Source organism: Lepidochelys kempii, chromosome 1 (genome assembly GCF_965140265.1).
Source record: "Lepidochelys kempii isolate rLepKem1 chromosome 1, rLepKem1.hap2, whole genome shotgun sequence".
Lineage (NCBI taxonomy): Eukaryota > Metazoa > Chordata > Testudines > Cheloniidae > Lepidochelys > Lepidochelys kempii.
Window position 1 is genome coordinate 257511588 of NC_133256.1, and position 27423 is coordinate 257539010.

The 27423-nt window shown below is 51.8% G+C and overlaps 1 protein-coding gene across 3 annotated transcripts; it reads right to left on the bottom strand.

Annotated features, from left to right (window-relative positions):
* Positions 1-326: 326 nt before the first annotated feature.
* Positions 327-24678, bottom strand: SUN2 (Sad1 and UNC84 domain containing 2). Of its 3 annotated transcripts, none has more exons than XM_073326379.1 (18): positions 24410-24678; positions 22412-22571; positions 21187-21377; positions 20421-20555; positions 19938-20033; positions 18894-18987; positions 18432-18502; positions 16143-16279; positions 15321-15530; positions 14790-14867; positions 13548-13591; positions 12139-12304; positions 11520-11747; positions 9242-9326; positions 8645-8760; positions 7290-7457; positions 6270-6362; positions 327-3924 (listed from the first exon to the last, which is right to left on the bottom strand). In XM_073326379.1, exons 2-18 carry the CDS (start codon positions 22534-22536, stop codon positions 3811-3813), a joined length of 2151 nt encoding a protein of 716 aa, XP_073182480.1. In that variant the 5' UTR covers positions 22537-22571; positions 24410-24678; the 3' UTR covers positions 327-3810. The 3 variants fall into 3 exon arrangements, with proteins under 3 accessions (XP_073182480.1, XP_073182491.1, XP_073182498.1); XM_073326390.1 differs by lacking the exon at positions 24410-24678 and adding an exon at positions 23676-23884; XM_073326397.1 differs by lacking the exon at positions 20421-20555.
* Positions 24679-27423: the final 2745 nt, after the last annotated feature.

The following is a 27423-nucleotide window of genomic DNA, read 5'->3' on the forward strand; positions in this document are numbered from 1 at the left end:
GGTAGGGTTCATAGCTGTGAATCCTGAGCAGAGTTAGGTGCCTAACTCCCTTGGAGGGTCAGAGCTTAGGCCACACCCCTTTCCTGCATTTCCTACTGGCTCTCTTAGGCCGCTCCCTAATCATCCTGCTGGAGTTTTTCAAGAGAGCCTGAATACGTAGGTGGCAGGGCCGCAAAAGTCAGGTGCGGCAAGGCTTTCGTCCCCCTTGTGAATCTTGCTTTGTGTCTCTCCCTCTCTGCTCCCGCTGGAAAATGAGTTCTGTCCAAGCTCTGACCCCCGCCTTCGCCACTGCAAACTGCATCCGAGGACTGTCTACAAATCTCAACTGTTTTGACACAATTTATTGTCTTGGATTTTTTTTGCATAGGCATAAATTACAGTCTGTAGATAAACAAACAAAACAGTGCAGCATTTGCAATAGGCTACAGAATTAAACACAGATTAATCTGCCTGTACCCAGCTTGGTTTGTGCAAGGTTAATTTATAACACTTTCCTGGTACACACACACACACACACACACACACACACACACACACACACACACAGAGAGAGGGGGAAAAGTGAGGCAGCTCAAGGGGAGTAAACAGAGAAGCTCTGCCTTAGCAGATCTTTCCCATGTATTACCACCTTGCTGTTCTCACCTTCTGTATCTAGTACCATGATTACCCAGCATGTTGATAAGAAGTGGGGCTGCAGCTGAAGCAGTGATTTGACAGCTGGTGCTGGAGCACAGGAAAAGTTAATGAACCTTTTCTCCTTTCCTCACTGTTCCAGCATGCCTAGATGTTGGGGGAGGGTTGGGTCAGTAGTCAGATTTTAAGGACTCACCAGAGGGTAGGTCCACTGTTCCTAGGGGGTTGTAAAGCCCTGGACAACCTATCTTCAATTGCCAGTCTGAGTCCCCTGCAGGTGGGACTCTGAGTTCTAGGGACCGGGGCCGTGCTCTTCCATAAAGGAGCCCGCTGTTTGATTCCCAATCTCTTGGTGCCTGGGGCAATCAGCATCTGGTGTAGAAGCCATTCTTCACCCAGTTACCACCCCTGCAGCCAGGTTAGGTGTAGTGGTGATTGATTCCAAAGGGAGGTGCTGTCCCACCCTCATCCCTATGGGCACATGGATCAGAGCCAAATGCTTGATGAGGCAGTGGAGGAGCAGACCAAGAGGACGTGCGCAGCTTGACTTCTCCAGCTGATTTAAGGCCAGAAAAAGCCCATTGCCAGCTGTGGAAGGGAGTACCCCACTCACTTCCCCTTCACACCATCCCAGCCCTACTGGACTTCAACAGTTTTTTGGAGACAACCTGGCAAAAATCAGTGCTCAGTACCCCCACAGCTCACAGCCCCAATTTGACTTGGGGGGGTGCCAGCCTCAAATGGGGCTGAAACAAAGTGAGCCCTTAGCTTTTCTTTCAGATAAAGACAAGACAATATGGATAAGTAAAAAACAATTCAAAACATAAGCTCAACTAAGAGCAGAGCATGCTGGCCAAAACCTAGAGAGACAAAACCCTTCTTTGAGCAGCCACATGTTACCTTCTCAAGGCCACTGATATGAGCTCCTACTCTGTCCTGCAGCTCAAAGCTGATATTCTCACAACCACACCCACTAGAAGGCCCCACCAGCCTGTTCACAATTCCCCCCTCACCCCGCTTCTCTTGCCAGCTAGGAACAACACGAACAGGCTGGGGGAGGTCCTTGTGGCTCAAATCTGGCAGGGAGGGGCCTTTCCCACCTTGGTGCTGTCTCCCTGCTCCCAGATAAATCCATGGGAAGAGGTAACTGTCAGCCCCGCGCTGCCCACATGTGCCCTGTCCAACCACCCCCATACACTGCCTCAGCCCAGGACAGCAGCTGTGAATGGGGGAGGGCTGTGACACAGACCTGCCCACCCCTCCCCTGAGGGGCCAGGCCAGGCCCAGCTTCCGCCACAAGCCCCCTCCTGGAACCATTGCTGCCACCATTACTACTCTCCCTTGGAGGCCCGGTAGCAGGGTCCTTACTGGTCTGAACCAAGCTGCACTGGCTTGCCTCACTGCCCCTATTTACAGTAAGCCCCACGAGCTGTGTCGCAGCACCCTTCAGCCAGCCTTGGCACCATACCCTCTGCTCAGCCTGCTGTCTTTCCCCACCCTCGCCCCAGATCAGAGCCGTTAGGGTCGTCGTCCCCTTATCCCCAAAGCCTGTACAATATAGTCTCGTTTCCCCCCGTTATCCTGCAGGGTTTGTGCCACTTCCAGCGATCAAACTGATACCCTCATTTCTGCCCTGCGTCCCCATCAACAAACCCCATGTGTCTGGATAACTACAGCCTAGACTCTACCCCACTATGTACAGTTGTCTATATACAGATGTACATAAACCAGTGGGGGGTGTAATTAGATATTTTTACACCCACCACAGACTGTTATAATTTTGACTAGGGTTTTCCAAAAGCAAAGCAGACAGGCACTACCAGACCACTGGCCCATCGAGCCTAGTACCCTGTCTCCAACTCCTGGGCCATGGCATCTGATCATGCAGCAGCCATGGAGGGAAATTTTCTCCTGAATATAGCTACTGATCAGTTCACATCTCAAAGCCTGAGGATTAAACAGTCCTGGCCATTTCACTCTAGTTAGTGCTACTACAAATGTTACTGTAACGGTCTAATCTAAGCGATTTGCCTCAGTGGTATCCCTTGTGGTATGAAGTTCTACACGTTAATTATACGTTGCATGGAAAAGTACATCCATTATTACTAAAGACAGTGTCGGGGGAAGAGTTTTAAAGGACATCAAACACAGACATTTTGACTTGTGAATGTTTAGCACTATTTTGGGGATTTACATGCGAGAACGACACACACATACGTGTGTGGGAATAATACAGGGCCCTCTCCCACTCTGGGCCACAGCCTCGCATATTGGTGAAATCCAATAGCACTCAGCTGCAGGGTATCTTGGGGACTACATAAGACACTGACCCAAGTGGAAGGTTTCCATTGTTGAGGCTGGCTTACAATCCCAGGGAGACTAGATTATCTTTTCCCCCCAAGGACTAAAACCCCAGTCTTTTGCTTATATATTACCTCTTTAATACATGTCTGTGTCCCCATTATTTCCCTCTGCTAACATGCCTGCTAGCTACTTTGCAGGGTCATGAGTTGCAAATTCAACCCATGGCAAGTCAGCCACTGGGTCTAACTAAAACAAACCACTGATCCAATAATGGAAGGAAACGGGCGATAGTGCAAAATTATTTGGTCATGTGCCCACCCTCCCTCCAACCTCTATGACATTCAGATGCTGCTTACCTAGCCAACAATGCCATAAATATATCACCTCCACCCCGCTATATAATAACAACTACATGTTCGTTCATAAAACTTGGGACACTATGCTATAGTCTTCTTTAACATCTGGAAGGGATGGGGCTGGGAAAAGGGAGGTGCGGAAAGGTCTGGACTGCATAGACTCATTTAAAAATACAATTTTTAAAAAGTTAAAATGTCTGGTCTGACCTGGATCGGAGCCTCGTTTCCCATCACACCACCTTTTGAACACTAAAATCCTTTCCCACCCCCCTCACCCCCAATACAAACTCTTCCCTCCGGAAGCGGCAGCACAGAAAAGCATATGGGGACTAGGTTTGCCAAGGGTGGTCATTCCCCCACATCTCCCACCCTGGGACTTGAGAGAAGCAGCAAAAAGAATTTCCTTAACCGGCTTGCCATTCTCTCTGGAGACAACCTCTCTCTGTCATGGTTGTTGCTTGCGGCCAGCGCAGAACCTGAGGTAGCCAGCTGGGGGCAGGGGAGAGGCAGGGCGGGGTTAGTGGACCGGCTCCCCGTGCACACGGAAGCGATAGATGCAGGTGTACTCCGGGTGGCCCCAGTTGCTCAGAATCCGTAGCTCCACCACCTGGAACGTGCCCACATCTTCACCCTAGGCAAGGAAGAGAGGAGACATTTCATAGTCTGGGTCGTTCTCTGCAGAAAGCAGCACCACTTCTAGGCAAGAGTCAGCCCCCGTTCCCCACAGATGCCTCACTGATTTCAGGAGGGGTCTTCACTCACACCTATGCTGGAGAGTTCCTATTCACCCTCAGAATTTAATAGGGAGGGAATGAGTAGGGTCCTATGCAAAGTACTCTACAAACTTAAATGGGCCCGATCCTCTGGTCTGGCAAAGCTGTGCTTGGCACAAGACCAGAGGGGAAAAGGTGGGGGAAGAAGTGGCTTTAAGCCATCTCTGTGGCCCCTGGATCCTGGTTCTGCATTAGTCCTATCCAGTGGTCTCCCCAGGCTGCCCCAGCAACCAGGGATCATCTAAATGCAAATGTGCCCCAGCCATGCACGGGTCCGCCAGATACAGAAGTGGTGCCACCAGGACCCTTCTCCCAGGCCACACCCCCTATGCCAGGGAGACCAAAAATGGGGTGGGGCATAGGAGCCACAATAGTGACTCTACACCAGCCAAGTGGTCCCCTATGCAGGGGGAATCCCCAGGCGTGGTTAAGCCAGCTTTAGAACTGCCTTGTGCCACCAGAGCAGTGCAAACAGACTGGAGTGGGGCAGAGGAGCTGGCCCTTGGTATCTATCAGAGATAGAGAACCTCTCTGTAGGCTTTGGAGCCTTCCTGTAGGATTCTACAGCAGGAGAAGTTGCTATTCCGTTCTACAGGATGGCTCAGAAAGAACCCTATCGAGAGGTTACAGCATTATCCACTCAAGTCCAGAGGACCTTCCCAAAAGGAAAGTCACCTCTCTAACTAAGCCACAGCCCAGCCAGGGGTCTGGGTCACTTTGATCCTCAGACCCCCTCCATGCCAACTGGTAAAGGGGTCACTGTTCTGTGACAGCAAGGCCTGACAAACTCCCTACACCTAACGCACTGCCTTCGTGGTATTTATTTATCCATAAATAGTGTCTTGTAAGATATCAAAAGAAAGCTGGTAACTTACTGGTCATTAATATCATAGTGAAATGTACGTACTGATGATATCCAAGAAGTTACATATACCCACTGAAATTAGGTTTTAAAAAGTTTGTAACCACGCAGAGCGGACAAACAGGTTTTCTGCTAGACAAAGCAGGTCTATTCACCTATCCTTGCCTCTGACGGAAATCAAGCACTGTAAAGCCAACGCAGTGGAAACCCTATTTACTTACATATGAAAGTCAACAAGAAAAACTGGGGGGGGAATGGCGGGGGGGAAATGTGAATCGAACAGGAGTATGGGAAGACACCTTGGAGCCAGCACCCCAGGAGTTATCCTGTCTTTGGGGGAGAAAACAATGAGTTTGGGGAAATAGAAGAAGCAAAAAAACATTTTGTCATACTTCACTGACAAAGCAGAAAGGACAGCGCTCTTTGCATTCAAGACAGTTGGATTGTGGGCTAGTGATGCTGGGAGGTTGCTTTAGGTGAAGAATTGACAAGGATTTTAGCCCGTCAGAGTTCAAGACTAAGAAGCGTGTTATACCTTTAGTTTTACAAGGAACCTGTTCTTAATGTCCTTGCTCACTCCCTCTTCAATCTTAATCTTTGTAAATAAACCCATTTGTTTTCACTGTAAGATTCCAGTGCTGTGTGTTATCATCAAGGACCTGGGCCAGTCAAGCTGCGTGTACACAGTCTCTTTGGGGACAGCAAACCTGGGTAGTACTGTGCGTGTCCAGTGACAGGGCCTGGATACGGCAGGGCACGCACCCAGTGCTCGGGGGTGGGGGCCGTACCTAGCACTAGCCGGCTCAGAGAGGGGGAGGGTCTGTGGAGACCCGAGTCCATGCTTGTGGGCCCAAGGCTGTGGGTGTCAGGGAGCTGATGCACAGCAGGCACAGATAGGATGGCTTCTCACAAAGGGCAGGTCATGGCCAGGAACCTCGGAACCCCTGGGGAGCATCACAGTGGGGGCTTCCTCCAGAGTCAGTCGAGTAGTAGCCGAAACATCCTGTAGTTCACATGCAAGTGCATGCTGCACTAAATTAGACCATTAACTTGTCTGCTCCGGTCTCCCTGCTCCTGTTGCACTGGATCAGGCCATTAGCCCACCTATCCTTGCATCCAACTGTACCTCCGACAGTGGGCAGCAGCGGGCCCATCTTGGGAGGGCACTGGGCCAAACCACCCTGTCCAAAGAGCTCCAGGCAGAGACCCTGGTACAGCAGAGGTAACAGCATTGGCAGGGGCACGGCCTGTGTGATGACACCTTCAACTGGCTTCTAAATACTAGAGGTGCGGGGCTCTCTGGGCTCTTCTCCCTCATGCCCTACCACTCCTCCTCCGTACCTCCAAGTGGAACGTTTGGATGGGATCCCCATCCTGGTTGTAGGTGAACTGTCCGAGAACGATGCCCTCTTGCTGTCCTTCTTCGTCCAGACCCTGTGAGACCAAGTGAAGGTGGGGAAGAAAGGGAGGGCGGAGTGATGAGGAAGCAGAGAGGGGGAGAGCGAGAGAGAGAGGAGGAATGTAGGGTGATCAGAGCGCCCAGAGGGGCAGAGGGAGACAGAGACAAGTGCAGTTAAACTCCACTCCTGCTTTCCCATGCCAAAGTAAACAAACAGGGAACATGCAGGAGCAGTGGCGGGACAAGGCTGTGAGCAGGGGTGCTGGAACAATTTGTAGAGTGGGGGGGTGCTGAGAGCCATTGAACCAAACTGTAAACCCTGGATAGGATGGAAACCACTTTACAGCAGGGGGTGCAGCAGCACCCTGAGTTCCAGCACCTATGGCTGAGAGTTACACGTCCTCAGCCCTTCCCTCCCCGTGTACCCCCAACCTCCTCCCCAACCATATACCCACCCCACCCACCTCCCCACAAACCATCCCCTTCCCATGTACCCCCAGCCATAGCCTCCCTTCCCCCCCCTAAAATGTCCCCAGTCAACCTCTCCCTTCCCTCCTCCCCCACTTTCCCCTGTCCCACGTACTCCATTCCCTCTCCCCTCAGACCTCATCTCCTCCCTCAGGTACTCAGTCTCCGTCCTCCTCTCCCAAACATGTTTCCTCCCCCCCATGTACCGAACCCCTAGCTCATCTCAACTCCTTCTGCAGGATAGTCCCGCCCCATGTTCCCCATCTCACCCTGCTCCCCAACACCCTGTCCCTTGGCTTAACACACCAGCCCTCTGCAGCCCCCCCTAGGGAGACAGCAGTTTCCCAACTCTGAGGCAAGGAAACATCCTCATCCCCAATACTGGCGGGTGATTATGAATGGAAAGAGATCCCAAGACCACCCGTGCCCCCTTCCTCAAACACAGACTTTTCCTCCTCTACCCCCGATTTCCGTGCACGGAGAAAGACACTCACAAAGACGGCAAAGTCCTTGGGCGCACTGGGGATGGTGTCCAGGGGCAAGAGGGCTTTTGGGACGTGCTCCAGAGTCACAGCAGTGGGGCGAATGTGGCTGGACAGACGGATAACAGCAAAGCCCTGCGATCCACGGAAAGCCCAGCAATTCCCAGGGTTAACGTCCGGCTACACCCAAAACACAAAACCAAGCCAGCTTTCGGTAACAGTAATAATCATCACCTCATGCAATTCTCTAGGCCCTCTCGACTCAAAGCACTTTATAGGCTGCTATACTGGGATCGCTCACCCTCCCGGGACGTGCAGCCACCTCTGGAATTCGACGTGGCAGCTGTTAACAACACACCACAGTGCAAGACATGAAGAAAACATTGGGTCTGACCTTCAACCCGCCCCACTGGAGTGGCACAAAGTTACCTTTCAGATGTTGTGAAGGAGTCACCCTAAGCCTGGGCTGGCGTGAAACCCACTGTTATTGTGGGCATTGGGGAGGAAGACACAGATGTGCCCCGGGGCTGGTTCTGGATCAGGGGCAGGAGTGGGTTTGGCCTATCCTCAGCCGGCAGAAGGACTCAAGAACCTGACTGCCACAGAGAAAGTTGTGCAACATCTGCAGTGACACCAGCTAGCTCCATTAACAATGACAAGCGCGGTCAGCCCTCAGGCTTCATGACAAAGAGCTCACTAGCTGGGATGAGGAAGAAAGGTCTCCCCCTGGTTACAGCATTGCATTCAGACATGGGGCTTCTTACACCTTTCTCTGGAGGATCTGGCATTGGCCACTATCAGGGCCAGGACATGGGGCTGGAAGGAGCATGGACCTGGTCTGCTATGGAAATTCCTAGGACATTTGCAGCCTGGTTTTTGAACTGAAGCCACAAATGAGGTCAGTGCGCACATACCCATGACCAGAGTTTGAGGACCCAGCTGTGATCACAGCTAAGGTAAGATCAGGTGACAAACAACACACCTAACTCCCGTGTTCCCCCTCCCTCGCCCCAGGACAGGCCTTTTGTGTAGCACAAGGTGTCAGGGAGGCATCCCTATCCCCACGTTCAGATCTGATCAGTACACTGTGAGAACCCAGAGAAAGGGAATGAAAATGGGGGAAGTGTGATTTCAGAGGACGGGAGGCCTGACTCGGTAGCAACAGGAGAGGAGATGACTCAAGGGTGATGTGATGGCACTCTCAGCACCAATGAGGAATTAGCTAAATCAGGGAGGTGTTATGAGAACTATCCAGCTGGGTTATGTTGGGGCAACAGGCAGGGAACAGTCCACGGACAGTGGCAGGAAGTTCCAGCTCAGTTCACAGGGGGAAATATGGACATCTCTCTACTCAGCTTGGTCCCTACCTGCAGGATAACCCGTGGAGACTGAGAATGGTACCACAGGGGGATCCCAAACAGACTAATCAGTGCCGTCTTTGTCTCGTAGGTTTCTGAGCACCGGGTGCTAATAACACTGGCCCCTGGGATTGAAAGGGAAACAAAGACATGTGAGACCACAGCATCCTCACCAGGTGACAGATATACAGAGAGAGCATAACTTCCAACTATGGTCTCGCCTGGGGAGCGGGAGGTACCAGACAGAGCATAAAAGTACAGGGCAGGGAGGAGATATTCCAGCTCAGCTCACAGGGCGATAGACAAGAATCCTCCTACAGGCAGGGCTGAACTCCCCTTCTAACCATAGTGTGCTGTGCCATACACGGACTCTTGCCCAGTGAGGCTGGACTGGCCAGCTGAGCCCCACTGTAATGCTCTGCCTGCGTGAGAGATAGTCCAATACCCTCCCTCTTCACATGCCCAGGTGGCCAGCTATGCGCTAAGCTGTCAGAAGTCTCCTAGCAAGTCCTTCCTCTGAAGGAAAAGCGTCTTCAGTCTGACACCCCCTTTCTGTATTTTGAGGCCATTGGAGGAGGGAACCGAGGTGGCCACTGATTCACCTACCCCCTGACTCAAGGGCGTAATCAACCATTCCAGTGCGATCCTCGCTGTAGCGCTTCAAGGCTTGGTTCACAATGAGGTGCACTTGCTGCAACAAGGAGTAAAGGACACAACAGAGCTGAATGCAAAGGTTGGAGACATACAGATCACACACGCACGCACGCACACAATCCGAACACACACCTGCATGCATATCCGTATATGAAGCCTCTGCGTACACACACCAATGCGCGCAATGGTCAGCATATGCAACAGTAAGGTACAAAACGTGCAACCCATCACACTCAAACCCCTGCCACATACATGTGTCCCTAAGGGCACACTCATCTGCACACACATTGTATACAGCCATTCATGCACGGACACGGACAAGGACACACTCACTCTCTCCCTCTCACTCACACACAGAGCAAGCGAGCGAGCACTGGGTTGAACTCTGCCGTTGGCTAAAATGCCGACTTGTCCAAAGTGGGTGAAAGGTAGCAGGGCAGCCATTTGCACTACAAACATGTTGTCTAAAACCACTGAAAGAAGTCACAGAACAGAAGTGATGTGAACCATGTTTGTTGGAACTAAAGGAACTGCTGATTATGGGCTTCAGATTTAGTTGGGGCTTGGTCCTGCTTTGAGCAGGGGGTTGGACTAGATACCTCTGAGATCCCTTCCAACCCTGATATTCTATGATTCTATGATTCATGTGAGGCCACTGAATTGTTACAGCCACAGACCAGAACCTTCTTAGAATGAGAGGCAGCATCTAAAACAGAGGTGGGCAAACTACGGCCCGCGGGTCACATCCAGCCTGCAGGACCGTCCTGCCTGGCCCTTGAGCTCCTGGCCAGGGAGGCTAGCCCCGGGCCCCTTCCCCGCAGGGTGCTGCGCTTGTGGCCAGTGCACTGAGACACGCTGTCCCCATCCCTCCAGGGGCGCACAGAGGTGTGCCAGCAGTCAGCCACTTCCGGGAGCGGCGTGGGGCCACAGTAGGCAGGCAGCCTGCCTGAGCCCTGCTGCACCGCCAGCAGGGAGACACCTGTGGTAAGCACCTCCCAGCCAGAGCCTGCACCCCAACCCCCTGCCCCAGGTCAGAACCCCCTCCTGCACCCAAACTCCCTCCCAGAAAGCAACTAATATAACAGCTGTTCTAAGGTAAGAAGTAGACTATTTTGAACTAACTTAACTATATTCTTCATGTTTTAAGACTGAAATGTCACCACAGAATGGCTTTATGTTAATTAAAAGGCAAGTTTAGTAAAGTGTTAATAGCCTTGATGCCATAATTAATTGTTTTAAATTAGGAAAAAGACTTGTAATACAGGGGCCCCACAAAATCTAATAGCCCTGGCCCACAGGAGAGTTACTCCGGCCCTGATAGCAAGACAGTGCCTGCCCCAAAGACTTTACAGCATAAATGGACAAGACAGAAAAAGGATGCGGGAAAGGGAATATCATCTGCATGTTTCAGAGGGGGAACCGAGGCACAAAGAGATGAAACAATTAAAAGGTCACAGGGGGAGTTGGTAGCAGAGCTAGGAACTGAGTCCAGATCTCCCAAGTCCCAATCCACTGCCTGAGCCACAAGCTCATCCTTCCTCCTATGTAAAGATATATTTAGTGCTTTGCGTTTTAATTGCCTGATTATCGAAGGTGGCAAGCCCCTGCTACTCAGTGACTTCACTGCAGGATTTGCAAACTCTCAGCACTTCTGGAAAAAAAAAAAAAAAAAAAAAAAAAAACCTCAGGCTGTAAGTGACTTGACTCCCCACCCTGCCTCCTCCTTTTCTCCATGAGGGTTTAATAAAATGTGTAAATCACAAAACTGATTTTTTTAAAAACAACCAAAGCAAGTCCCTGGCAACGCAACCCAATTTACTGTCAGGGTTCTGGGAGTAAGAAAAAAAAAAGCAATAAATAGGTCATAGAAAACGTATGAAGCCTTAAGCCCCTGATCTTCACAGCCCAACCTGCTCCAGCACATAGCCACACATGCAGGCTTGGCATACACACACCTATGTGCGTGCTAGGGACAGCAGTTCAGCCACACACACTGCACTCATCACATCACGAGCACACACACGTGGACCCCGGCCTGCCACACACATGCCCCATGTATGCAAGTGTGTGAAGGTTTCAGGGCTGGCCTGCCCCACGTCTGCACACTTGCGCAGACAGCCCTGACACACTGAAAGCAGCATCAGCCTGTTTGACAGTCGACAGTGCCATGCCACAACCCCCAAGCCATGTAAGTTACTCAGGGGAAGCTGCGAAGCAGACAGGGCCTCACCTCTTCAGTCACACCTGTGACTCCCTCCTGCTGCAGCGCTATCCCAATGCTAGCCTTGGCATCCCGCGCAGACATCCTCTGGTCCTCAGAGACTCTGGCGAGGATTTTGCGCTCCAGCTCCCGAAGCTGATCCTGTAGCTCCTCGCGCTGGAGAACCAGGCTGCCCACTCCATCCTCCCTGGGCTGCAACAGGAACTGGCTGATCCACTGCGGGAACTGTGCTTCCACCTGAAACCACCAAGGGAAAGAGATCAGCCCAGGAGAGGGAGTCTGCACTGCAGAGCACGACAAACTATGGAGAGCAAATGGGCAGAGCAACACCACACAAGGACCCTGGGAGTCTGGTCTACAGACTCTTACATGCGGGGAAGCCTCTATCCCTGGACAACACCTGATGCGTGAGGACCACCTCTAACAGTGCCCAGGTTGTGGCAGAAGAAAGGTCACCCCTCCTGGAAGTGTCCAGCTTCGGGGGTGGAGGGGGGGGAGAGGAGGAAATCATCAACCCAGAGGTGCCTAGCACATGGTGGGACCACAAAGTCCTGCATCACTCAGACATTCCCACGTCACCGTTTAGCAGAGAACAGGTAAAATGGGACTTCCGTTAAAGGGGACTCACGTCCTCCCGCACTCCCTTGATTTGTCCCGGGAGCGACTCCATGTGCTTCACCACTGCCTGTTGGTCAGATGCCAGGAGTGCGAGCTCCTTCCTCAGGCCTGCCAGCTGCGTCTCCAGCCTGCCCATCTCCTGCCGGAAGCTCCCCTGCAGGCCCTCTTGTGTCGAGCTACAGAGGAAAAAAAAAAGGAGGGTGGTGGTGGTGGGGAGAATAAAGCAAACAAACAGAACACAGCCGAATTGCAATGGAGGCAGTGAGCTACCCCCTGGCGCCTCCAGCCATGGTCCCAGAGGACGACGCTGAGGAGAGGGTGTACTGAGGAACCCAGCCAGAAAGTTACAGCCATAAATACCAGAGCGTATATTCCTGTTGGATTTACACCCCACCCCAGGGCTCAAAGTAATCTGTTGGTGAGAGACTTGGTAGGTCACATCATCTCTTTCACTCAACATCCCCTCCCTCCTGTTGTCACCCCTCCCACAAACCAACGGAAGATTGTCCCCATCCAAGTTACATTCTCCAGGGCTCTGACCAACTGGATTTACACATCCCCAGCTCATCTGTTGGTTCCCATGGGAGGTTTCTCCAAGGCCTAATAGCCCTTGCTCCCAAGAGATGGTTTCTATCTCCAGCTGCAATTCCCTTTGCTCAGTTCCATTCCCTAGCTCTGAGACACATGTCCCTTTGAACAATCTCCCACCCCTTCCTTCCTGGTGCAAGCACCCTTCCAGGGCTTGTGGATTATCATGTTTCCTTTACTCTAGTGATACGTCCTCGGCTCTTCTCATCTGCCCTTAGCCAATCCAGCCCCCTTGGTTATTTCTGGAGGAGCTGAGAGAAGAGCAGCAATGTATTGATGTTTTCCTGGGGTTGCTGTGCCAGACCCGAGCACAGTGTTCTAGGTGCCATCTTGGCAGTCACAGAGAGAGGGACTGCAGGCTACCAGCTCCAGGACGCACTGCCTCTGCACATGTAGCCAAAGAGCACACTGGCTTTCTCTGCCACCATCTCAAAACTGCAAGAGCACATCCACCAGACTGCCGAGTCTTGCTGCCACCTCCCTTTCGGCATCACTGCTTTCCAGGTTTCGCTCTCTCCTGCCCACTAGCTGTGTGCTGGGTCCTTTCCCCTCCACATATTGTCTGGCTTGTCTCCAAGTCAAATCTCATCTTGGTTCCTGCCCATGTTTGTTGATATTTTCCAGGCTGCATCAGAACCTGAAACCCTTCCCAGTTTGGTATCGTAGATGTGCCATGAGCCCCGGGTTCCACACCAGGCTTAAGAGGGATCCCTGCAGGATTCCAACAGATGCCTCCCGCTACCTGCTCCTTTAGAAATCTCATCACCCCAAGCAAGTTGAGGACATGTTATGGCTACACTTGAATAGTTCCCGAGAGACTGGCAGGATTACCTTTGCCATTCCGAATTCAGCTGGAGCATCCGGGCCTCCACCTCCTGTGAAAGCAGCAGTATAAAGGAAACAAACATGATAGGATGAGATCCGCCACATGGGTGTTTCACTACTTCGCGTAGGAACACAGGAATTGCCAGAGTGGATTAAACCCCAGGTCAGTACCAGGCTTACAGCGGTGCCAATTGCGCTGTGCTCACACTCAGAAGGCCCCCCCAACCCCCATGTGCCACCCTGAGGCCCTGGCCCCGCTCGCTTCTCTCCACCCACTCTGTCTCCAGGCAAGTGGCTCTGGGGAAAGAGCCCACGCAAGGCTGGGGCCTCGGGCTGGAGCATGGGCAGAGGTGGTAGCCAGGCCACAGTCCAGATGCTGGGCCCACAAAAGGTTAATCTGGCTCTGCCCCATGTCCATCTAACCCAGTATCCTGTCTGTGACCAAGGCCAGCACCAGACGCTTCAGAGGAAGGTGTAAGAATCCCATAGTAGGTATGCGTGGGATAATCTGCCCCCCTCATTAGGTCTCATCCTGGTCTCTAATACTCAGAGACCGGCTGAAACCCTGAAACATGAGGTTAGTATCCCCTACAACATTTTTGTTCCTAATTATGCTAACTCCAGATGTTCTTGTTATGAATATGTAAGTGTCCAATCTCTTTCTGAGTCTTGTTAAGTTCTTGGATTCAACAACTTCCTGTGGCGGTGTGTTCCACAGTCTAGTTAGACATTGTGTGAAAAAGTATTTCCTTGTATGTTTTGAATTTGCCATCTTTGAGGAAGGGCGTTGTTGTGTGTCTCTCTGCAGGCACAGTTAATGTATGACTGTACCTAGAACATGCAAGCTCTTCAGAGCCAACGCCTCATCACCTGTGAAAAGTGGTATGAATCCTGACTCACACAAGCGGTCAGGGCCTGGGTTTTAGGTTTCCATCAGCTGCACAGGACACCTGCTAATTCAAGGGAAGAGCAAACCCTGCTGCATCACCAGCAGCACTTCCTGCAGCACCTGGGTTCTCCTTGGTGATCTCCTTATTCGAGAATTGATCCAGTCCAACTGCATTTAGCTTACAGGACCCAATGAGCTTGCAGTCCCACAGCTGCAAGCACTGAAGTGAAATGCACCTCCTTCCCTAAGCGTGGCTGGTCCCTATAGTGACACCTCTTGTTGGACAGGAGCAAAGTCCCTGGACTGTACCATCCCCAGTTTTTGATACTTGCATGCTTTAAAGAGGGAGGTTAGTTTACCTGAGATGCCTGAGTAATCTTCTCCAGGCGCCCGTTTAAATCCTTCTGCAGCTGGCCTTGGATGGTATCTAGCTCGCTCTGCAGGGAGATAGGTTTGGGAGAGAGATCAGCACATATACCATCTCACCCACAATATATCCTCTCCCCCACACCTGCTGCCCACCCACCTTCATGGCACACCTGCCATACTCCAGCTGCCCCAACCCTATCCCACTACACAACACCCACCCCAGATCATACTCCCTGTACCCACCACCCTCCCCACACACACACAACCCCACCCCCACTCACCACACTTATGCCACCCTCATCCACCCACTTTGACCCCAATCCTACCACTTAAACCAACATCAACCATTCCCACCACCCACCCACCTTGACCCCCAGACCCACATCAGCCTTATGCACCCCCCTCTCCCACCCCCACAGCAACAGGCCCGGGGGACGGGAAGGAAAAAGGTGGCTGTGACTTTAAGGAGAAGTAGGCGGAGCAGGCCAGGTTTCCCCAGGAGAAGCCCCCACTTCCCCTACCTGGACGTGCAGGGCCAAGTCCTCCCTCAGTGCGGCCTCTCGACGGCTCACCAGCCCCTCCAGGAGCGTCAGGGTTGCCTCATGTGTCAGGCCTCCCCCAGCCGCCACCCCTCTCTGGAGCTCCAGCTTCTCCAGCCGGGATGCCTCAGCCTCTAGGGTCTGGAAGCGTTTCTCCAGACTTTGAAACCGAGACAGGATTTGCTGCTCTGCCTTTTACCCCCAGGGTGGCAAAAAGAAAGAAAAAACAAACACACACACTGTGGCATATGTAGGACTGGCAGCCTTACCCAGCTGTCCCGGCAGCTCTGTACCAAACTGTGACCCGCCAGCACAGGCTGCAGAGGGAGTGGATATATACAAGCATGTCCTCCACTCTCCACTAGGGGGCAGTGGTGTGTGCACAAATTCAGGCAGGGTTGGACGGCTGAGGTATATGAAGGGCAGCCGACCACGCAAAGGAACTTATATAAGCGAGCATGTCTGTCACCCCCCAGCAGGGGGCAGCGGTGCGCATGCAGGCACACACATCCATCTCGGACTAAAGGGGCACGCACCCTCTGCTCAGCTAGCAGAGAGGGCTGTATGCACACAGGTTGGAAATGATCCAAGCCCAGATGCTAAAGACATCTCCCTTCTTCCCGCATCTTTCATTTTCAGGGTATGAAAAGGGAGCTGCTCTCAGATTAGAGACTGAGTCCCTCAGCCACATTCAGTCTGCCTAACCCTGCTACTGGAGATTTTAAGGGGTAGGTGCATTAGCAGGAGGGATGAGAAGAAATGCTGGAACTCCCCTCCCACACCCCAGATCCGTCTGGCACTCACCCGAAAGAACGCAGACGAATCCCCGGCTCTAAGCATCTCCTCTTTCCCAGCAACAGGGGGAGAAAGCTTTGCTGTGCCCCAAGAAAACATGGCAGGGTAGAGCATCGGGAATCCAAAGGGGTAGAAATACCAAGCACCTGGCAACACAAAAAGTTGGTGGTTGGTTAAGCGGGGGAGGGAGAGGGGGGAAGAGGAGATGTGTACAATAGACCACAAATGGAGGTGCATTAGAAATGCCCAGACAGGCTTCAGAAACGGTTTGCTCACAGATGTGAACAGAAAGCAAACAGGCTTTGTGACTTCACCATAGTGACCGGAAGATGGGTTCCTCTCATTCAGGTACACATTTTTGATGCATAATGACAGGTTTCAGAGTAACAGCCGTGTTAGTCTGTATTCGCAAAAAGAAAAGGAGTACTTGTGGCACCTTAGAGACTAACCAATTTATTTGAGCATAAGCTTTCATGAGCTACAGCTCACTTCATCGGATGCATGAAGTGATCTGTATGAATCCGATGTATGGATCCGATGAAGTGAGCTGTAGCTCATGAAAGCTTATGCTCAAATAAATTGGTTAGTCTCTAAGGTGCCACAAGTACTCCTTTTCATTTTTGATGCAGTTCACAGCAATGACCACCACCACCACACAAGGCAGCAGAGAACCCCCTTGCAGTGTTGTATATGTTGAAGCTAGGACAAAGCAATAGAATTCAGCTCCTGACCCAGAGGCTATAGGGCAGTGGTCCCCAAACTATGGGGTATCCTGGAGGTGCAGCAGGGCCCAGGCCAGCCCTGACAGGAGGCAGGAAGGGATTGCCACCCAGCCATGCGCTGACCTCAGCTCTGCTCAGGTCCCAGCTTGGTTCCCGGCCCCAGCTCCCAGGGGGGCACAAGTAGAGTCCATTACAGGTAAGGGGAGGCGGGGGGTGACATAAAAAGTTTGGGGACTGCTGCTATAGGGTGTAGCCCACAGAGATAGTTTGCTTATGTTATACAGAAATGTGCTGAAACATAAGTAGGCTCAAAAATCTACCTCCTAAAAATAGGCTTGACAATAGCCAAGCGAGGCCTGGTAAAATCTGAGTGAAGTAAAATGAGGCAGCTCAGAGACAAGTTAGGCCAGTGGTTTTCAACTTTTTTTCATTTGCTGACCCCTAAAAAATTTCTAATGAGGTGCAGACCCCTTTGGAAATCTTAGGCATAGTGTGCGGACCCTCAGGGGTCTGCTGACCCCGGGTTGAAAAGCACTGAGTTAGGACATAGCCCTGCCCCCCATCATGTTGCAAACAGGTTTTGGTCCTAACTGTTTTTCAAAGAGTTTTAGATAAAATGTTATTGTTTTGGAAAACGTTATCTAGATGGATAGAGTCATTGGTATGGCATTTACGCAGATATTAATTAAAGGCAAGTCTAATATTAAATAGCCAGTGAGGGAGTAGAAGGTATTTTCATTATGGTGGTGGAAATATAGATATATATTAATAGGCAGGCTTAATGCTAATTAATTGTGGAGTGTTGTTATAAGCGATTACAACAAGGACAGCATGCTAATTTTAGATTGATGCGCCCATCTACCATCCAGGTACGGAGAAAGGATTACACCCATTCTTCTCATCCAGGACTGATCACCACGGGATGCATCATTTCATCTTAGAACATGGGCATAAATGCAGAGCTTGCCTGTTTTCTTTAACTAACTATTTGATATTAAATGAAGTCTTTAATTTTAGCACTCGTGTCATTCACAGTCCTCCACAAAATTAAATTACCTGAACCACCTTGGAGGCTCCAACCTTAAAGAATTCAGTTTGGTTTTATTCCTGATCATTAAACTACAAATTGAGAACACAAAGTCAAGGACTACAAGGGGAGGCTGGATGGAAGGGTTTGGTTTCGCTCATTCTGGAGATACGGGTCAGCTGTAGCGTTTGGAACTGGAGCTGGATTCCCTCACAGTCCAGAGGATTGGGAGTCAGGGGATGGGTTCAGAATATCAGACAGTGGTTACCAAGCACAGAGCTAATGCTGGATTTACACGGGCCAAGGCCAAACTCACAACATCCTGGCCCTGTGTGAAAGCATTCCCCGCCCACTGGAACCTGCCTTAGGGAGTGTGCCTTTGAGTATAGACACATGTAGAGCACAGAGGGAAGCAGGCTCTCCTGTGACCTCACAGGAGCATCGCATTGCCGCAGAGAGCTCAGGATGTCTTCTTGAGCTTAGAGCCACGCTGTCCAGGGCATAAGGGAGGGGGCAGGGAGAACAGCTTGGGAGCCTGGGATGACTCACCATAAGCAATGGAAGCCAGGAGTAGCAGTAGCAGGAGGAGCAGAAGGAGTTTCTTCAGAGCCGAATAGCGCCTGGAGAGCAGAGGGGACAAGGAACAGACATTAGTGCAGCTGCCCAGAACCTGTCGCCCAGGGAGTTTCTGCATCCACTTGGACAGTACAAGGCAGTGGAGAAGGGGAAGTTCTGGAAGAAAGTTACACCCTGAATCTCAACTCACACAGCCCAGCTTGGGTCCATAGTCAGTTTTGGCCACAAGAAAAGAAAAAAACAAATAAAAACCCTGACCGTTTTCCTCACAGATTTACTGGGGTCCTTCACATATATATCTCACTGGTTTCCTCCCCTGTGGGGACACTGTATTCCTTGCCCCACATCTTCCACCTGTCCATTGCCCTGTCCGGATCCAGGTCCAGACCCACACCAACTTGCTTCCCCATGTCTCTGGTTCCAATCTGCACTGACCTTGTTAAGACAAAGACATCCAGCAGAGAGGCTGCAGTGGTGAGGCGGTACCATGTGGTTCCAATCCACCAGTACAACAGTGCGAAGATCCGGCCTGCAAAGACCCACACATGGCATTAGAACATTCAGATGTCCCTTTCGTATCTTCCTCACACTTGGGCCAGCATCCCTGCTTCCTTTCTCCGGAGTTCTTGCCCTCTCCCTGTTCTTTAGGAAGGCTACTCACCCTTTGTTATTATTATGGCTATCATAGCACCTAGGAGCCCAAGGTCATGCACCAGGACCCCATTGTGCTAGGTGCTGCACAAACAGAAACGCCCATCCCTCCTTAAAAGCACTTCTTCCCTGAGGCATTAATTCCCTGAAGAAAGAAATCCATTATACTGAATGAGATCTGTTCTTCTAGGAGTTCTGACCATCCCTGCTTGTCTATTGCATTATCTATCCTAGCAGCACCATCTAATTTAGACTGTACAGCACCTAGTGTGTTGGGCAATGATTCTTTGGAGCAGGGACCATCTGTTAGTGGTGTGTTTGTACCGTGCCTAGCACAATGGGCCCTGATCCCTGAGTTGGTCCTGTAGGTACAACCACAATACAAATAAATAGTATGAATGGGCCCCCTGAGCTGTACCACAATAGAAATAAATGTCATTATAATGTCATTTGAGGTACATAAAGGCTTTTTCTTTCTCGGGTTTTCAAAGACCAAGCACACCAATGGTGCTAAACAAACGATAAGTATGAATAATCCATCTCAAAGAGACACACACACACACACACCAGACTTGCCCTCAGTACTCCGGCTATTCCAGCCCTGGGACCTGTGACAATGCCCTCATTCCTGCCCTGGTACCAGGTCCCCTCTTTCCTAACTTTCACAGTGCTTTAGTGAACATGGTTTTTCCTTTTTTTTTTTTTTTAAAAACCAGCACATGAGAAAATACCCTTCTGACCCATGACTACTGAACATGTGCGCATGGAGGGTGTCAGTGTGCGTGGGAGAATGCTGCCTACAGAGAATGCTGACAGCCCCACACTTACCTGGTGAAGTGACCACCAGCCAGAGAAAAGAGCCTGCTCGTGAGATGGCATTCCTGAACCCAGAACCAGCACTGCTCTGGTCCAAGGAAGAGCGACCTGGTGCGAAGGAAGGAAGAAGAGGCCGCAAGTCACAAAAGTGAGGTCTCATGTCTTCACTCACTCGCTTTGGAATGGGGGGTGGGACTTCCAGCATCCAGTGCTGAGGGGCCCTGATGCCTTAGTTAGTGAATGTTCACTATTCTTCCCCCAGCTGCAGAGCCAGGCCTGAGGTGAGGTGGGGAACCCTCACTCTGATCTCACTGCAGTCACGGAGGCAGGTCTGAGGTGATCCTGAAATGATGATGGCCAGCCCTGGTTGTGAAGTTATACTCTCCCCATGCAATGGAGCCAGGACCTAAGTGGGTCTCTATTGGGAGGCCTCTATCCCAGGCAACCTTGCTACCCATGCTGCTGCCACCTTCAGGGTGTCAGAGCCATCCCTACCTGCATAGTCATCCTCAGAGGAGTAGCCAGATGAAGAGGCATAGGTGTCATAAGTCTTGCTCTCTGCCAGCCCATTGATTTTACTGGACTCCGTACCTCCTGTGCCTCTTCTTCTCCTCGCGGAGAGCTCCCCACCTGTCCAGGAAACAGAGTCCCCTTGAGAAACTACCCAACAGCCTCTGTGCTCCTCCTCCCCAGGCACACACTGGGGCCGGTGGAGGGGACAGAATTCTGTAGGGTAGCGGGCTTGCTGCTAGTGACTCAGGGTGTGCCCAATTACCCTCGCAGCACTAGGGAGGCCTATCCCTACACACTTATCGGGGTCTTCAGCAATCCCAATACCTCCCACCCTGATAATTCCCCTGGACTGATCTTGGTGCCCCATCAGTACTGGCTGAGGGGGGCAACAATCTTTCCCTGTGGGGCTGCATTCCTTCACTCAGGGCTGCTCCATTGGGGGAGGGGTGCGTGTGTGTGTGTGATCACTACTCAAGTCATTGGCAACCCACGCAGCCCAGGGGAGAGGAACTGAGAAGACTCAATTCTCCTCTCAAGTGTCCCCTGCTCCCAGCAAAGGGGGCACATTCTAAGGCAGGCCTGGGATCCCATTGCTGAGGCAGTTTGGAGATGAAGCCCAGGACTCAGTTCATAGGTTTTTCTTTCACATCAAAGAGGAGGGGAGCAGGGTCGCTGCAGGGAGAGGGGCAGGGGCCCCACTGGGTGATAGGACACGGTACAGCTGGCACCGAGGGGAGACAGCACTCACCCCAGTAGGAGTCGCTGTCCTGTGGGTCATCAAAGGCAGTGCTGCCCCCACCAGCAAGTCCCCTGCTGCTGCCCAGGTAGGACTCACTGATCACAGACTCGCTGTAGTAGGAGGTCTGGGTGGCAGGGGGAGGTCCCAGGTGCGGGGCTGGAGAGAGGCGCTTCATGCTGCTCGGTTTCCTCCGTAGGGTCCTGCCCGAAGCAAGGAAATGAGAGAGAGTTCATATGCTGCGTGCACATGTGCAGGTTGACAAGGGGGAACTGGGGAGGGGCGAGCTAGAGCCAGCCTTGCTTCTGGTCAGGTTTTACATTGCCTGGGGCCCTGCCTGCCCTCCTCTCATTCACACCGCTGCTGAAGTCATTGGAGTGAAACCAACCTGAGCGAGGAGAGAACCAGAGCAGGCAGCACATTTTAAACAGTGTAAACTGCTGTCATCTGTCCTTGCAAAATAAGAGTCCCGCTGGGGGCAATCCCCTGCCATCTCCCTCCACACACACACACCTCTGGCCTATCACAGGCACGGTCCTGCCACCCTCAAGAGAACACCCTGCCCTCTGCTTCCTGTCTGCTTCCTCTGTAGCTGCTGTGGTTTTCCTGGAAGGTGTCTGTGACCAGGAGAGGTTGCTGGGTTGGGGAAAGATGGTTTGATAACAACCCCTAACCTCTACTGGGGGCCTCCCAGGACAGGCTTGACGACTCAGCTCTTTGCGTTACTGTGCACAGCTGGCCCCCACACCCCAGTTTTGATCACTGCAGCCCCCCTCAGTGATACGAGAGTGAGGGCAATGGCCAGGAAACACCAAAATATGTCTGACAAGCAAGAGTGCTGTGCTCCCGCTTGGGAGGAATAAGGTGGAAGAGGATTGTGGGGCACACAGGGGGTTACCCAGAGCTGGCCATGGGAGGGTTCGGCAAGGAAATCCAGCTGGTAAAGTCATGAAAGTAGCAGTAGGTTTTCTCTTATGCTCCTTTCACCACCAGTGGGTGAACTACCCTGCCCCTCTAAGGATAAGTGCAGAGCGCTCAGGGACAGACCCTCACCTCCCACAGAACGGGGTAAGGAGCTCTGGACTCTCAGTGACCCCTGACCTGGGGTTCAGGAGAGGAAATTCACACTATGGCAAACTGACTCCTCATCTTTTTCAAGTTGGGCTACGGACAAACCTCGCAACACCACTGCAGGTGGGGATGAGGTATATAGGCCCCACACCCTGTACCCACTTACCTGTTAGGACTGTCCCTAAAGGGGGGCTCCTGGCCACCCAATAGCAAACTGCCACCGCTGCTGCTGCCATCATCATCACCCTGGTAATAGCGGGTGGCCCCAAGGCGCTGGCTGCGTCTGGACATGACAGACGAGGCTCAATCACCCCTCAACAAGGTACCTGGGAGAGCAACGGAAAGAGATGAGGTAGCGTGAGAACTCGAAGGTACTGCCTGGCCCTGGCAATGGGCTGAGCAAGGGGTAGGCAGGCCCATGAACGTTCACTCAGTTGTGGGGGAGAGGAAGGGATGTCCTGCAGTGGGGCAGACAGGGAAAAGGGCCGTGGAAATGCTCTGAATGTACAGATGCAATCCTCACTCACCCAGCCTCACTCCCTGAGATGTCACCGGAATTTGGGGTCTCAGGGATTGCATCACCTGAGTCGTGGGGACGGGCAAAGCCTGAAAGGCAGCAGCTCAGAACAGACTGGGTTGGCAGTCTCCTATCCTGGAGGTGGGGTGGGGCGAGTGTTGCAGCAGGGTTATTGCATCGGCCGCTCACCCCTGCAGATATGGTTTCAAATCCTGCCTTGTGCCAAAAGCGAGAGGAGTTCAGTGGATCTCAGCCAGACTCTTCTCACCGCCACCCAACAGCTCAGCATGACTGAGCAATCTCTGCTCAGCCAAGGCCAAGCTAAATTAGCAACGGACGCCACGGGTCAGGACCGAGATGCCCTGGCAGCGGTAGGGGGCCAGGTGGGCATCAGCACTAGTCCAGTAACTGGCCTGACGCAGCATATGCACCCTTCCCCATGACCTCCATTTCCAGTGCCCCAGGCTGCCCCAACAACAAGTTAGCTCAGCTTCTCCACAAGCCAGCAGGCAGACACTAGCCTATTTCTTCCAGCATGTCACAACGCAAACAGCTTGGCTCTGACTGGGACTAGGTGTCTTGTGGACAGAAAAAGAACACATGTCCTGCAAAAAGAAGCCCACTTGAGCAAAGCTTCGTCCATGTTAGTGCCTGCCTGGCACCTGTTTCTATAAAGCAGCCTCCCCGCAGCACACCAGCCAAAACGTGAAACAGCCGCAGAGGCAGATACTTGGCCCAAATCCACCACTATGTTCCACCGCTTATAGGGTTGTAAATTCCCCCTCCCTTTATTCCCCCCTCTAAGAGCCCACCCACATGGGTACAAACTCCTCCCATTAACTGCTGTCTTGCTGCACAGAGACTGCACCAAAAACTGGGTTCAACTGAACAAAGTAACAACTTTCAATCCCACCTTGTGAGCTGGCACAATTCCAGAGATGCTTCCATATCTGGCTCCTTCCCACCCACACCCTGGCAACTCCCGCTCTGTGGTCGCATCCTGCCCAGACTCTTTCCACACCTTGCTAGAGCTCAGACATTTCTGTGCGTGCCTCCCCCCCTTGACATCCTGCTTCTAAACTCCTCCCTCCTAGTGCACTGGGGGGAAAGGGAGGGGCGGGGGGGAACTACTTACATCTCACCAGCAGCAGCACAAGTCACCCTTCAAATGCAGCTAGGGAGCCACATTCAGCCCTGGGCTACCGCCACTGAGATCAAGAGTTACCCCGCCGCATGGGATAAACCTGGCCCCTAGTCAAAGCAAACACCTTGCAGAAATGGCCCCTCTTAACTCCTGCTTCCTGGGTGCCCTCACGCCCCACGGGCGGGCCAGGCCTGCGGGGGCCACGGCCAGCGACGGGGACAGGGAGCCGGAGTCTACCCCGGCTCAGGCAGGTGCTGCAACTTCCCCGGCGGGGATGGCAGAGCGAGGCTCGGAGGAGGGAGCCCGTCACTTGCCAACTGGGAACCCCCCGCCCCGGGCTGCTGTTTCCACTGCGCCTCGCCGCCCTGGGGCATCCCCTCCGGCCGCCCGCTCCTGCAGCGGTGCGTTCCCCGGCCGCCCGCCCAGGCGCCGCGCTGAGGGGGCAGAGAACAGCGCGGCGGGCCCCCGAGCCTGGCCCGGGGGGGCGGGGGGCGCACGGTCACCTGGCTGCGGCGCGCTCCAGGCCGCTGGGTGGCTCGGGAGGGAGGCTCCGCTCCCCGCCCCGCTGCTCTCGCCAGCCGCCGCGATGTCGGACGCCTTTTGTGTCTCAGGCGGGGCGGCGCTGAGCCCCGCGGGCAGCGCCCCGGCTCGGCCCCCTCGGCTCCCGGCGGAGAGCGGCTGGCTCCGGGCGCGGCGCGGCCTGGGGCGGGCGCCTGTCACTGCCACACGCTGCTGCTGCTGCTGCTGCCGCCGCCGCCGGGGCTGCCACTCACCCGCCGCCGGCCGCCCCCATTGGGCGGTTCGAACACAAAGGCCCCGGCTGGGCCCCGCCTTCCCGCCGCTTGGCTCCGTCATTGGCCCAGGCGGCGGCCATTAACCCGTGAGCTCGCCGGCTGGGGTCCCGCGCCGGCCAGAGCCGGAGACTGCAGGGTGCCCGGCGCTGTACAAACAGGAGAGCCCCTGCCCGAAGGAGCGAGCACGCTGGGCGATCGCTAATCAGCCCCAGAGACCCGGGAAGACAATGGCGCCCTAGCTTTAATCCACATTCCCGTTACTGTTTACCAAAGTATCTGCTTTGCAGTAACAATGGACCATCTCTCCCCCCATCCCCAGCCTAATAGTGGCTTCTTGGCTTTCCTGTTCAATCCGGATTGGAACACAGGGGAACATAACCCCAGCTCTCCCTCTATTACAAATAACTACAAAGCCAAAGCAGCAACACATTCCTCCCCCAAAGTAACAATACCCAGCTGTGTTACCAGCTCTTGAGATTTCATTAGGAGTCTTGTGCTATTACATGTGTTTTCTTAAAGCCTTAGCTCCTGGAGTCCTGTGATAATGTGAGACTGTCAGCTTTTTTTTTTTTTTTTTTTTTTTAAATATGTCTCTGGTCCTTGTAAGTGCTTATAAGCTTGAAAATGTGACCGCTCAAAAGCAAGCAAGCAAATACTTCGATTGCAAGTTCTTTGGGGGCAAGGACAATGTTTTTGTTCCATTTGTACAGCGCTTAGCACATTGGGGTCCAGGTCTAAGTCTAAGTGCCACAGTCAATCTATCTAAGGTACTTATATGGCCCCATTGCCATAGTATCTGAGGTCTCACAGTCATTTTAATTGCTGTCTCGTCACAATAACCCTGCGAGGTAGGGAAGTACTATTATCCACTTTGTACAGATGGGAAATAGGCACATAGAGGCTAAGTTACATGCCCATGGTCACATGGGAAGTCTGTGGCAAAGACTGGCAGTGTTATGGCAATGCAAAAATGAAATAAAAAGACTCACAATTTATTATTTTTAAACCCCATGATTTGTAAATTATCTAATGATTTTTGGGGCCTGACTCATGATTTCTGAACATGCGGGGTTGGCCACATTGCACCAATTGGTACACATATTACAGAGCTGAAGCTTCCACCTCTCACATAAATTCCCACCAAATAAAGCACAACTTCAGCCCTGCTTCCCTACAACAGTAGCTGTAGTCAGTGGATACCAACCCCTGTCATGTAACAGGGGTATTAACCTTTTGTTGTTATAATTCTGACCTACATCAGGTGATGGAGACAGGAAATAAAGATCAAGTGCTTAAGGTCCCAGCACTTGTGTGTTACACCTTTATTACAATACATGTTTGACTTTGCCAACCCTCAGTTTTACTAGGGTTTGGGGATCACAAAGACTTTACCAGAGCAAGATTCTACTACATCCTATAGCACTAAAAGAACCACAACTCTGAGGATGGAGTGGAGGTTAAGGATAATCTAGGCATGGCCCAATATCTAAACAAATACTTTGCCTCAGTCTTTAATAAGGCTGATGAGGATCTTAGGGATAATTGTAGCATGACAAATGGGAATGAGGATATGGAGGTAGATATTACCATATCTGAGGTAGAAGCGAAACTCGAACAGCTTAATGGGACTAAATTGCTGGGTCCAGATAATCTTCATCCAAGAATATTAAAGGAATTGGCAGATGAAATTGCAAGCCCATTAGCAAGAATTTTTAATGAATCTGTAAACTCAGGGGTTGTAGCATATGACTGGAGAATTGCTAACATAGTTCCTATTTTTAAGAAAGGGGAAAAAAAGTGATCCGGGTAACTACAGACCTGTTAGTTTGCATACTACAGACATCAAGGTCTTGGAAAAAATTTTGAAGGAGAAAGTAGTTAAGGACATTGAGGTCAATGGTAAATGGGACAAAATACAACATGGTTTTACAAAAGGTAGATCATGCCAAACCAACTTGATCTCCTTCTTTGAGAAAGTAACAGAATTTTTAGACAAAGGAAACACAGTGGATCTAATTTACCTAGATTTCAGTAAGGCGTTTGATACGGTGCCACATGGGGAATTATTAGTTAAATTGGAAAAGATGGGGATCAATATGAAAATTGAAAGGTGGATAAGGAATTGGTTAAAAGGGAGACTACAGCGGGTCATACTGAAAGGTGAACTGTCAGGCTGGAGGAAGGTTACCAGTGGAGTTCCTCCGGGATAGGTTTTGGGACCAATCTTATTTAATCTTTTTATTACTGACCTCAGCACAAAAAGTGGGAGTGTGCTAATAAAGTATACTGATGATACAAAGCTGGGAGGTATTGCCAATTTAGAGAAGGACCGGGATATCATACAGCAGGATCTGGATGACCTTGTAAACTGGGTAATAGTAATAGGATGAAATTTAATAGTGAAAAGTGTAAGGTCATGCATTTAGGGATTAATAACAAGAATTTTAGTTATAAGTTGGGGACGCATCAATTAGAAGTAACAGAGGAGGAGAAGGACCTTGGAGTATTGGTTGACCACAGGATGACTATGAGCCACCCATGTGATATGGCCGTGAAAAAAGCTAATGCGGTCTTGGGATGCATCAAGCGAGGTATTTCCGGTAGAGATAAGGAGGTGTTAGTACCCTTATACAAGGCACTGGTAAGACCTCACTTGGAATACTGCATGCAGTTCTGGTCTCCCATGTTTAAGAAGGATGAATTCAAACTGGAACAGGTACAAA

Coding starts and splice junctions, on each gene's coding strand:
- SUN2 (XM_073326379.1), bottom strand. CDS start 22,536: ATGTCCAGACGCAGCCAGCGCCTTGGGGCCACCCGCTATTACCAGGGT. Junction 20,034..20,420: donor CTCTGAGGATGACTATGCAG/GTAGGGATGGCT, acceptor CCTTCGCACCAG/GTCGCTCTTCCTTGGACCAG. Junction 11,748..12,138: donor TCAAGGGAGTGCGGGAGGAC/GTGAGTCCCCTT, acceptor TGGTGGTTTCAG/GTGGAAGCACAGTTCCCGCA.